Source organism: Lates calcarifer, linkage group LG13, assembly GCF_001640805.2.
Source record: "Lates calcarifer isolate ASB-BC8 linkage group LG13, TLL_Latcal_v3, whole genome shotgun sequence".
NCBI classification, from domain to species: domain Eukaryota; kingdom Metazoa; phylum Chordata; class Actinopteri; family Centropomidae; genus Lates; species Lates calcarifer.
In genome coordinates, this window is record NC_066845.1 from 8,691,133 (window position 1) to 8,704,632 (window position 13,500).

A 13,500-nucleotide genomic window follows, 5' to 3' on the forward strand; every position below is an offset into this window, starting at 1 on the left:
GTAGTAAGTTACTTTGCCTGGACCATGAAATAGTGTGGCATATAACCTCCCAAAACCACAACATATTGTTTTTACAACCTTTTTGTACAGATCAAACAACTAAGTTATAACGTCTTAAGCAGGTGGATTTTGTTACTTTTGGACAGAGTTAAGCTAGCTGTTTCCCACATTTCCAGTCTTTATTCAATGCTAAGCTAATCAGCTGCTGGCTGTGGCTTCATATTTACTCCACAGACATTAAAGTGATATCAATCTTCTCATCCAACTCTCAGTAAGAAGATGAATGCTGTAGCATCTGCTGTAGTTTTGCGCACGTCAGAAATAGAGTGCTGTTAGATTAAATGTCTTTTGGAGATTGAAATGCTGTAAGAATTAAAGTTATTAGCTCTATATTTGGCCCAAAGGAGCCTGTGGTAGGGATTTTGTTTTTCCATCTAAAGTAGAGAGGAGTGTTTTTTTTAAACTGTCACTGTTGTTCTGTGTACCTCAAAGGTTAAAGCATGGCGGAAACATTACAGAGGTCAGTGTTTTATTTCCTGTTCTGGTAATCTCTGTTGAAAATGTGTCCACTTCACTGTGGTGTTGGGCACTTTCCACCATATGGCATAACTTAAACGAATCAAAGGGCAAATAAACATGCCATGTTACTATCACCCTACTTCTATCTAACTTTTTGTTGGATCACAGTGAAAAGTAGCCTTCAGACCTACAGCAGTTAGACATCGGCCCACTGTGTGTCTGTGTGTGTTCATATGTGCGTGGTGTGTCTGTGTTGAGCATGCTTGTGAGCAGATCATAATACTTGCATGTGGATTTTTGTCAGAGCTAGATGATGTGTGTGAGTGAATTACAGGGCAACCGAGCATGAGATATCAAATTTCCATCAGTTCTGTCTCTGCTCACTCAGGCCTGCATGGGGGTTATTAAGGCACTATGAGGGGTCATAAGGAGGTCATTTTAGACTATGAAAGGTTATAGAGGGGTTATAAAGGGGCTGTGAGTCAGAGGTTTGAACTGTTTGCTCCCAGCTTTTGCTCTGTGAGTCATTTTCTGGCTTAGTAGGATTCATTTCAGGGTCCATTCACCTCAGGGGGGAAACAGATGTCTGTTAGGGGATCTGAGGGTTGTAACTACTTGTATAGGTATTTCTGGGATCTTACACACTAATGTTTAGATTAGATTAGAAACTACTAACTGCAATATTTGGTGGCAGTCTTTTTTTTTTCAAATCCATTTATATCCAATTGACTGCTAGGCTGTGATTTGTTGCTTACATGAGTTTTGTACAGAGAATGTACGCATTTCTTCAATTTCTTTTTTTGGTTTCTAGCACCCCTGTCTATCAGTAGGCTGATCTGTAAATCCAATCTCAATGTTGTGAGTCTGGATTTGGCTCATACTCTTTCTGCGCGTCACCTTGAAAGCATCCTCCTCTGCAACATCTCTCCTGTTTCTTTCATCTGAACATGGTCATAACAGTGAAACTCAGCTTAAATATTTAGATTTCATCGAGGTGTGAGTCTTTTTTCTAACTTAAAACAATACTTATCTTTTTGCTTTCATGCTGTGGATATTCCTTCAAGGACGAAGATGAGGAAACACTTGTGCAATGCTGTGGCTATCACAGAGGAATGCTTACTTACATGGCTGGGAAGCCCATATTGTTTTAGCATCCTGATGAGCAGTAGATTTATGTAGGCTTACACACACATGGTTCGCTGGTATGTCAATTGTTGGCATGCTGCAGTGTTGTTCTTTCCGTTTGGCTTGAGTTTATAACATGGATGTGGTTTGTGTTAGAAGATAAGAATACAGTGCTTGATGTACTTGTGTGATTGTATTTGTGTGTGTGTGTGTGTGTGTGTGTGAGACATTGTCAGTTAGAAGCTAAAGCCAGCCTATGTAATATGGTACTTCTCTCTTAATACCCAAGTTATGTTCAACAAATTTATGACCTTTTGAGGCACACGTTCAGTGCTGCATCTCCTTTCCAGATAAAGAGCAGTTAAGTAGAATGATGTTCATAAAACTTTGAAACTTTTGAATAACACAGTAATAAAAAAAAAAAGTTAGACAACAAAACATAAACAAGGCGCAATTAAATGTTGTGCAAACAATAATACACACAATACAATGATTTATAAGTTAATCTCACTTCATGAAACACAACACAAAACAAATCTAGATGGCCACTAAATACCCTGCATAAATGGATACCAGAACAGAACTCAAATTGCACAAAACAGTATACTTTGTAAAACAAGGGGTCCTGCATTGTTAGAAACAAAACAACAACATTTTAGTTTATTATGTTTAAGGATTAACCAGCTAATCTGTATGACTGTTGTTAGCTAGAAAAATGAAATATCTTTATTCAAACATGAGAAAAGACATAATACATAATTTTAAGTTTAATGCTTGAATTTTCAGTTGACAGTTAGTAAGCGAACAGCTGTTAATGCTAATGTTGGCTGTGTAGCCATAGCAAAAACGTACATATAGCACCTTCAAAGTGATGAGAAAGGACTAAATAAACAAACCTGAAATTGGATTAGCACAGTCAGGTTTACTTTACTTGTGTTTAAGTTTTTTTTCTTTTTTTTCTTGAAACCAGTAGGTGAAACTTAAATGAGTTTCTTTTCTTTTAATACTGGATCAAGAACTTTTTCCCAGCGTACCCATTTAAGACACTTAAGTAACTTTTTATGTTTCTTATTTACAAGACATAACTGCAGTTACAGAGGGTGAAGGAGTCAGAACCTCTCGCTACGGATCCTTTGCATACCACAGAGGTGTTTATGGAGGAAGTGAGAGGTTCCTCCCTTTAACACCAGGGAATATACAGCCACACAGAAGTGCATGTGGATTTACACACACAAACACAGGAGGCTGCAGACAGCAAGCCAAATCCTGCGTTTATTCACAGGGGGTAAAAGAGAACAAGAAAACAGAAGGATGGAGGGCTAGAGACATTAATGGATTAAGCTAACGGACATCAAAATGCAGGGGGAAATGAGGAAGAGGGGATGTGGGAGGTGGTGAAAGACACAAGGAGGATGGAGGGATAGTGAGGAGTGAGAAAGGGATAAAGGGAGGTCTGCCTTTTCCTCATGAGGGGAGGATGAATGGTGAGTTGGGGTCTGGTTTGCCTACTGGGGTCAGACACACACACACACCACTACTGTGTTTACAAAGGAGATTAGAGCAGTTCCACTCTGTACCTCAGCGTAGCAGAGGTGCTTTAGAGCCATATGTGTAAACGATGAGAGGAATGTACACTGATGTATTGACAATGTATGCTATGTACATTTTGTAACATTCATAACCTTTATAACCCCAGAGGGACCAGCTGTAGTATGTTGTCATGTAACTCCCAAAGCCATGTTTTTTATGTTAAGTGACTCAGATCTCTTATGGATGGAGCGAATAACAGGAAAAAAGGCCTGAAATTTGTATTATTTAACAGCTGTTACAGCTGTTTAAAGTTTGTGTTTCACATTGTTTATCATCTTGAAGGATTTAATCGGTTCTAACCCAACCGCAATATGAATACACTTAGCCTGAGAGTGGGCTCGATTTGTGCACATATTGTTTGCCTCTCTGCCCCTTAGTTTGCTTATGTTTGAGAAAAAATAATCTAAAATTCAGCTATGCACATTAAGATTGAGTGTTCATTTTTAACTTTGGAAACAGCAGTTTAGAAAAATGCTTTTTATCTTATCACATGATCTTCCTCAACAGATACCTTTTATATGCTTCTAACTGCTCTCGCTGCTCTCATAGCGTTGTTTTAGGACACAGCGGGCAGTTGTTTTACAGTGAAAAATCTCAATGTATAAATATAACAAAGTGATAACAAAGTAGCATGTTAGCAGACATGTAGACATAGATGCATAAACAAACATAAGATTCACTTATTTCTGACTTTTCTATATCTGACTGTGTATAGAAAAATATCATCAAAGTTAGAGGTAGAAATTCTCAGACAAAACTTTGTTAGTAAATGTGACAGGTAAAAATGTTACACAATACTTCATATGTAATCTGTTGTCATCATTCTTCTGACGTAAATCCTTGCTGGTCAAAAGGAGGTCAAATATAACATCTTTGTACTTGTGTTGGTGTGTGTTGTTGGCAGTGTCATTCAGGATCATACCCATTTCAAACAGGCCGTCACCTCACTTCAGCAGTTCCCTCTTTGCTTGATGTAGTGTGTCACATTGGAGTGGACAGTTTCCACTCCAACAGGGCTACTGTCCGCTCTGCCTGCGAGCTGTTTCTTATCATTACACCTTAACCACACAGACAGAAGCAGACGGAAAATCACGTCATCAACCAGCCTGTCTCTCATTCTATCCATAAATCTTTGGTTAGGGCATTCATTCAGAAACGGGTGTACACACATGAGCTTGCAGAAGTGCTTCAGCAAAGCAGAACAGCAAAGACAAAAGGATTTGGAACAACTTCTATTTTTACATGACTTGTGAGAGTTAATGCATGTGAACCCTTTTAAATTAAACCTCTCTAACCCTGCATCTGCCTCCCAGTCATGTGGCTTTGCACTACATAACGTAAGAAAAATCAGGCCTTACTTGACTCATCATGCCACCTAACTCTTGGTACAGACCATGCCTATCTCTCACCTCAACTACTGCAATGCCCCTAAACCGGGTCTCCTTTTATGCAGAGGAAAATCCTTAAAGATGGTCCAGAATTTGATGGCGCATCTGGTTTTTGATCAGCATAAAAGACTGTATGTTACTCCACTGCTCATTGACCTCCACTGAATCAAATTCAAATCACTAATGCTTGCCTACAGAGCGACTTATGGACCTGCACTCATCTACTTGAGCTCAATCATACATGGTTAGGCTCCTTCTCACCCACTGTGTTCTATTGTCCGGCATTGCCATCTTGCACACAAGACAATCACAGTCCAGACTGTTCTTGTTTGTGGTTCCCTGATGGTGGAACGAACTACAAAATGTTATTAGAGCGGGGGCGTCCATCTCCATCCTCAAGAATCTCTTGAAAACTCATCTCTTCTGAAAGCACCTCCTCTCCTAACACCCTAACATGCCTAACTAGCACTTACTGTGCACTGCTTTACCTGATCTCCTTGCACTTCGTCTTTTCTGACAAATTAAGTGCGTAGTGCTTACACCAAGATCTGCCAAATGAGTAAATATGAAGTATTAGACTGGAGGGTACCATGAATGGTGAACCAGAATTGTTTCCCAAAGTTGCAGGTGTGAGTTTTTTCTCCCCTAACAATATATGTTATTCGATCTGACTTTGACCTACTTACATCCTCGCAGTTTTAACATGTGTCCAAATCATGCTTTCTGGCTTTAAAAAAAAAAAGGTTAAAATGGCAGTTTGTTACAGTGAAACTGAAGTAGAACCTTTTTATCTGTCCCACCACTTCTAAATACAGTTTTTCACTGGCTTGTATGACAATATACACACATATATGATGCACCACAGCTGTGAGGCAGAGGCAGACCATTGTAACGCACATTCTCAGGTTTCAACTGAATATTTAACCATCTGAGCTAACACCTCTGACACACCAACACGCAGGTGATTGTGTTACATTCACACCCCTCGCCACTTCCTCCTGCAGCATTAATCAGTCCTGTGTTCAAATACTGCATCTGCCAAAGGCCTGTTTGTGTCTGAGCTGGGTCAGGCCAAGTTAACAGAAGATCAAATGATTCAGATTTAGAAGTGTATAAAAAATATCAAGTGATTACATCATATGTATTGTGAGTTGCAGAAATATCTGAGATGCTGTGTTTCTTTTAATCTCTAATTTCACCACTATCGCTATTTCTCACATTACACTACAGATGTTATAGAGCTATAAGATGGTGCTGACTGTCCCCTCTCTCCCTCTCACTGGCCGTTGGCTGAATCTATGTCTATGTTCCATCTGCAGTTCACTTCAGTGATGACTGATAACACGTGTCTGTGTGTGTGTGTGGTATTAGTGATGAGTGGGGAGCCTGTGGCTGGTGGTCCAGACTGGAGGTTTGGAGATAGGCCAGTTGAAGATGATCAGTGCAGTGCGGTTACAGCTCCATGTTAATCCCCTCTGCCTCTGCTTTGTGTTGCAGATGACAGTGCAGCAGTGTTTCTTAAACTCTGGCAGTCAACATTGAACTGGTTGCAGGGCCTTGTTTCTTGCATAAATCACAAAAATACCAGTGTTTTCTTTAAATCTTTTTACTGTCTATTTTAATATAGCAGAAATTTAGTGCCAAAATGCCAAACTTCCCTCCTTCTTTTGTATATTCATTCATGACCGTCGGGCGTTTAAAGTTTTTGAGAATTGTCTATTGAAGACTCACAAAAACACACTACTTTTATCGAATGTGAGTATAAGAAGATAACAGATCTTGGAGCTTCTTTTGATCTTAAAAACAGGGTGAGACAGGCATCAGTGTTGAATTGGTAGCTGCATTGTTTTCATCTGTGATGCCTCTCCTTTCTCCTTCTGTGGTCGTCTTTACAATTGACTCGTCATATAGCCTGAGTCATACTGACAGATTCCAGAGCAGTGGCACAAAGAGCTTCTTGTGGTTTGACAAATCTCTCATGAAGACCCACAACATGTTTGATATAACCGTGATTATGTTTAGGTTATCATTTGTATCTTTTCTCACGCCAGCTGGCACAATAGTGGCAGACAAAAGCTCTGCCTATAATTGCTTTTTCTTGTAAACAAGGTGGTCACAGATTTGAAGTGAATGATGAGAATCTGAGCTACCATGGAGAGCTTCTTATGATGTAAACCATTGTGAACCCAGGCACTGAGATGGAAAGGAAGCTGGCTTTTCTCCTAAAAGTCAAGAGGTCGACTTTTAACAGCAGTGTCACCAGATTGGTTTGGAAATCATGGGAAAAATGAACTTCATGTGCGCTCTGTACCCTCATCCTTTTTTTTTTTTTTTTACCCCCCCAGTAATCACTACAAAAGGCCTTTGAGTCAGTTTCTCAATAAATATATCCCCATATAAATCTTTCATCTAATAAATGTATATATAAACCTTTCATCTTGTCATAAGATATGCATTTTAGTATTTTCATTCGTTCACAATTTATCCTTCAGTTCTCCATTGGCTGTGTGTACAGACACAGCATTGAATTCTAGGTCACCTGTGTTTTGGCAGCAGAGCCCAATACACAATTGCTGTAGTTACATGTGTAAAATGGCAGAAAATAGACTCATGTAAAAATATGTAAAGGAAGTGTGAGTAAAATGTGTGCGTGAGACAGATCTCATTTTTCCATACACTGTACCGTGGTTACTCTGCATAACTCACACACTTCACTAAAGATAGTTTTCATTCAAACTACTTTTTCTTTTTCCTTTTATGATGCACTCCAAATGAAAATTTCACACTGAGCTGTGAGGATTTTTGAGAACAACCAGGATATTGCCTCTGCAAACAGGTTTTCTGATTTATTTTTTATTTTTTTGTAATTTGTCAGTACAGTGTGCAGCTTGAGTGAAATCCTATCAATCTCCATAGTATTGAGATGGAATCTCATAACAGAAAATCTTAGCGAATAAATCCAAATTTGTGTGCATGGCTAGACACCAAAAGAAAATGTATTATTTTGTGATATGATTAATGTGATTCTCTAAAGTTCTTAATGTAACATCAGTATGTCAACGTGTACAGTTCTGCCAGTATTTAGCATCTGTTTGGAACACCACCCTCTTAACCGCTACACTTGTGTTGTATTACACTCCACTGGAACATTATCCTTCATTACAAGCTCCTCTGACACTATGAACAAAAGAGCAGAAGACTCATCTGACTAATGACACTATCCTCTGACTGTCTGTCAGTGCTAATGATTTCCTCTGTGGTCAACAGCTAAAGCTGACAAACTATTTTCCACAGTGGGGCCAGTAACTGTTTGGTGCTGTTATAGTTAACTCACAAATATGTTTAATTGGGCCCATAGAAGCCATTACACTACGTTTTACTCAAGCATGTGGCCAAGCCGCGCTGTGGGTGTTACATTATTAAAAATACTTATGCATTGGGCTTTTTGGCTTTTATTCTTAACTATAGCTGGTTCATTTGTGGCCTGGAAACTAAAATAAGGAGTAGAAGATGTAGAAATAATGGCTGTGGAAAGTGTTTACTCACTCTATGTACTACATTTCTAAGCTGACCAAAAAGCAAGGAAGCTCAAAATAAAAGTCAGATCGGAACTCACACGTTTATATCCTTTTTGTTTTATGAAAATATTGTTATCGTGAGTAACTGCTTTAGTACCAAAGCAACTGGCAGCAGATTATCATGTTACCATGGTGATAGGCTCTTTCAGTAGTTCAAAATTTCAAGCACAAGAGCATGAACTTCTTCATGACAACAAGTTTGTTAGCAATGCCTCCAGAGCAGAACTGTTGAGCTAAACATCCCTGCCAGTGAAACTCCAACTGTCAAACTGTATTAATCACCAGCTCTGAGCCTGGATGGTGCATGCTCTCTCTTTGTAAAACGTATCACAGACAACCACAGAATGCTGTTTATAGAGATAATGAGTTATATATTAAAAAAAACTGTAAGGGCTTGGGAAGCCCACTTTTGCCCCTAAGTTGTTGAACCATGCTGCACTGACTCACAATTCAGGCAAAAGGCCGTGAAATGTGAGAGAGCAGGGGTTGGATCAGATATCGACCACACATTAGTTAAGCAAGACTTGTCTTCTCGTGTTCTCCTGAATCATTGTCTTCTCTGGATATTTGCCGCCTTTTAATCATACTGTCTTTTCATTGTCCTCCCTCTCACTTCCACCATACTGTATACTGTTAACTTCATCGCTCATTCTTCCATGTTGTTTTCTTTACGTTTTAATACTCAGCTTTCATCCATCTATCTTTCATTCCTCACTGTTGGTCTCACCTTCCTTGTATTCTATAGATAATATGCTGTACTGTGGGTATGGATACTCTCCATTCTCTCCTGTGTTTAATGCTTGTTCCTGTCATTTGATAACATCAGATTCTATTCATCCTTTTTAAGGTTTTTTCTCATTTCTTAAAGGATTCAATAGATCGCAGCCCTAATGCTCTGTTGCTCTATTGTTCCTCTCCCTCTTTTACACACTGAGTGACAGAAATACAATGATTAATTTCTGCCACCATTCACTGTCTTCCCTCCAGCTTGTTTATAGCATTCTGGGGTAAAACTGGAAACCAGAGGTTTTTTTTCTTAGAATAGTTACAAGGTGAACAGATTTATAACAGAATGGGGTGTTCTCTTCTAAACTCATCTACAAAGGACAGAAACATTGATTCCTGTGTGTATATTACAGAATACACTACACTGTGTAAGAATGCATTTATTAACATTTAAATGAGACAATTTAAAAGTGAATACTGTATAAAAAATAAAGCTGTAGTTATAGTTTTAAGTGAGGAAATCTTGTTTCGGTACCACAGCAATTAATCTTAATCAATCATCAACTACTCCTCTAGTCATGAGAATGAAACATTTTGCTAAAAACAAACAAACAAAAACAGGAAACAATGCAGTCAAATGACACTGAAATTGCAGAACATTGTAAACGTTAAGATACTGAGGAAAGTTTCCCTTTGAAGAATAACTTTAAAGGTGCCCTGTGGAGTTTTTGACCACTAGTAGCACTGCAGAGTAATGTTTAAAGAGTGGGTCCCTGTTTTGTTTGTATCGTGCACACACGCAGACACACAGGTGTTTGTTTACAAGACTTCACAGGGCACCTTTAACTTAAGATCCTGATGCGTAAAAGATCATTTTGCAATGTAAACCGCCCGGTCTTTTACTGCGTTTATATGGAAGTTAAAAAAAATCATTTGATTTAAACCTTTGGCACACTATAAAATATCACATTACAGTAATAAATAATATTTATTCCTTTTATAAAAACAAAATAAATATTAATAAGTTAATACATTCAAGATTTCATAAATACATTTCATATGTATATGACCTTTTCCATGTAACTTATGTGCTGTACAGTAGACAGAGTGAGTCAGCTGAGTCATTCACTGTTTTTGATTTTGAGTGGTGTCAGTCTTTTAGGTTGACTTTGTGACTTTGTGATCTAAGGTGTAGACTGTAAAATTGTAGCTATTGTAATGGAGCCCACATGGAGAATAAGCAGATCAATAGAGGTCATAGGTGATACCTGATGGACTCAAGTTGTACACGGTCACACGTCATGCCAAAAAGTTTCCTCACAATGTGAAAAATCTGCAGGAAAAAAAACACTCAAATACCGTACTTCAAAGTGGGAGTGGATGCAAAATTACACAAAGCCTAACACCAGTTCATACTCCTTACACACAACCACATTTCCTGGCAGAGTGCTTCTTCACTGTGTGGTAAACGAGGTTGTCATCCAGAAACGAGAGATCGTCATCAAACGCTATTGGTCGGCAGCAGGCCTGAGGAGGTGTGTCTTTGGGAGGAAACCTCCTGTTATGAGCGAGGTTGTAGAGGATTTTGTCATAGTTGGTCTCAGACTTCCTGCAGGGTCCCGAGCAGTACCTGAATATCATTTCCTCACTGGAGCGGTAGCCCAGACCGAGGTCCGACACGTTGAGGTGGATCTGTTTGAGCACACAGCCCTGTCCTCGCCCACCGCCACCTCCCCCTCTGACCTTCCTGCCTGTCTCCCCACCTCTTCCTCCTTTACCACCCTGCTGGCTCGCCCCCTTCTTCCTCTCCCTTCTCTGTCGAGTGCTACTGCTTAAGTTTTCTTTGGAGGGGGAGGAGGTGGTTGAGGAAGAGGTAGATGAGGACATGGTGGATGAGGAGGAGCGACGTATCCTACTGATGGTCACTTTGATGAAGTCCACCACATCTTCAAAGTCACTTGGGAGAGGCTCCTCCATGGCGTCTGAAACACATTAAAAGGAATGGCACTCTTACAAGGATGTATCATACTGGACAGGACATATTGTTTCAGTTTACGACATCACACTGGCTACTGAAGAGTTGGAGTGTTATGTCAGAAACTACACATGCCAATACAGACATGGTACACACCCAAATCAAAATTTCTGCAGAGGAATTCCATTTGAACTGATTCATCCGAGTAACAAATGGATCCCATTCTTAGTTAATGCAGCAGACAGCTGTATGATTGCATGAACCTCATTAAAGCTACAGCAACTAAAAGCAACAAAAGCTAAATAATGAAATGGTTAGTGGATTCACAGGAAATGATCTACTGAATTAACTATAAGGAATTCTACTTTTTTTTAATAGAAAAAATTACAAAGACTCCAGGTTTAAGACAGTTAGCCAAACAAAACAAGCAATTTCAAGACATCACCATGACCTTTAGGAAATTATGACAGGCTTATTAATTAATAACAAAATAATAATTTTCTGTGAACTAACTACAAACTAATGAGCATGTTTTATGTGGCTGTTGTACACTGTAAAGACGAATGTCATAACATCAAAATCCACTGGCTCTGAATGAGGTATTTTTTTGATAAGAAGGAACAGCTATTGTCTCAATAAGTGGATCAATCACTCTAAAATATGCCTAATTATATAAGTTTTTACTTTCAGTTTGACCATTGAACATCTGAAGTGAAAATATGCCAATAGAGAGTCCTCTTCCATGTGTTTCCTATTTTCCAATTCTATTTCATTTTATAAACGCAAAAAAAAGGGAAAAAAATAAAAAAAAAATGCAATACATTGTGTTTTTATCCATTGGACACTGATAACAATATCATCTGTATAAGAAATAAAGAGAATTCAAGACCCAGCAAGCCTGCTGAATACAAATGACGTCTTCTGGCGGTTTTGACACTTTTGGCACTCCATACAAAAACCATAGACTTACATTTTTCACCTCCAGCCAGCGTCTCTTCTTCCCAGTCCGCCGTATCCGCCTCAGCGCGTCTGATGCCCGGGGAGGAAACAGACAGGCGGATCTGAATCGGCGGGAGCTCCAGGGGACTCTCGGCGGCGCGCCCTCTCCTCTTGGCGGACGTGGACTGCTGCTGTCGGCTCCGGAGCAGCGGGCTGGCGTGCACGGTGCTCAGCAGTATCAAACAAGTGGTCAGGCTATCCCATAACTTCATTGTCCACTTCAGTCCGACAGAAGGACATGGCGCGATGCAAAATCAACAGGTATCATCTGGCAACGACGTTAAACAGCATGTTGAAGACGTTTAACAGTTGGAGAGGAAACGCTGGAGCGCGCTCATCAGGTCTAGGTTCTTGCCACTGAAAATGGTGAGGATCAGTGTATTATTGCCCTGCGTACTGTAAACTGCACGCTATCACTCACATGCCAGCTGGCTAAGCCTGTGCGGCGTGGCACAACATCCAGGGCGCACGAAACCGAAGGCAGGCGCGCAAAATGACTTCCCTCTGAACTTACTTGCAAACCCACGGATCCACGACGCTTGGAAGACGAAAGAAAAAAAAAAAGATTCTCACTTTACAGTCCTCCACTCGCGCTTTTCATTCAGTACGCACGGTTTCTATTTCACAGTGCGGTGACGCACGCTCCTGTTCATTCCCACTCACCATCAATCCTGTCTGAGGAGAAGCGAGAGGTCTAACAGGAGAGATGGGGAGTGGTGGTGACGTCTAATGGGTCCATCCTCTGCTTCTTCCAGTCTCCACCCATGCAGACTACACAGAGGGATGGAGTCCAAATTCATGATTGAACTTGAGGTCCGGAATTGGTGAGAGTAGGGGAGTTATGTTATGAAAGAGCCCCAGTCTGTGTACTCAGATGGCTGAGAGGGAGAGAGAAGTTTCACACTTTCCACTAACAATACACCAGATTCCATATCCTCCTGCTGTTGGTGTTTGGTTGATATTGGATGGGAAATGTGTTTCTAATCAGCCAGTCAAAACAGACTGGGTAGATTGTGTTGCTACTTATAACCGCAGAGTGCTTGAAATCACACTGTTTTACACTTGATGAGCAGATGACATTTAACATCAAGGGCTTTGAGCTGATATCCGTTACGGCTTAACATGTACAATTCTGCCAGTAATTAAAATCTTTTCCCTCCCACATTCAGAAAGAAAAAGTCTTATTTAGATGAGATGATGACTAAGTAAGGATAAGTGTTATTCCATTAGATTCCCATTAATTCCTTTAGACTGGTGGTTTCTTTCAGCTATGAACCACTAAGCTCACTGGCTCAAACATTTAAAAGACATGTTAAACTATGCTGAATAGGTTTTCAGATTTTTGTTTTGTTATGATTGCATTTTTGAGATTTGGTAAAAATGTGTTTCTCCGTTTAAATTCATTCTGTTATATAATGATGAGACGATGAAAAAACACAACAAATTATGGACCACACGTATTCTGTGTGTGGAGCTGTTAAACAAATTAAACAGTTGTGAACTGTTTTTGAAAGCTGTGAACCAGCCATAGTGAACGTCGATAAGAAAAGCAAGACTTTGCTTTGCATATAAAGCTGCAGATTGAATCCTTCTGTTGTCA

The 13,500-nt window shown here is 39.8% G+C and overlaps 1 protein-coding gene across 1 annotated transcript; it reads right to left on the bottom strand.

Annotated features, from left to right (window-relative positions):
- Positions 1–9,351: 9,351 nt before the first annotated feature.
- Positions 9,352–13,069, bottom strand: LOC108878055 (glial cell line-derived neurotrophic factor). Its single transcript, XM_018668350.2, has 2 exons — positions 11,872–13,069; positions 9,352–10,908 (listed from the first exon to the last, which is right to left on the bottom strand). Exons 1-2 carry the CDS (start codon positions 12,110–12,112, stop codon positions 10,346–10,348), a joined length of 804 nt encoding a protein of 267 aa, XP_018523866.1. The 5' UTR covers positions 12,113–13,069; the 3' UTR covers positions 9,352–10,345.
- Positions 13,070–13,500: the final 431 nt, after the last annotated feature.

Bases quoted from the DNA above. Each gene is read 5' to 3' on its own strand.
- LOC108878055 (XM_018668350.2), bottom strand. From the start codon at position 12,112: ATGAAGTTATGGGATAGCCTGACCACTTGTTTGATACTGCTGAGCACC. The intron at 10,909-11,871 runs GTAAGTCTATGG...AATGTGTTTCAG, and splicing joins GCTGGCTGGAGGTGAAAAAT to ACGCCATGGAGGAGCCTCTC.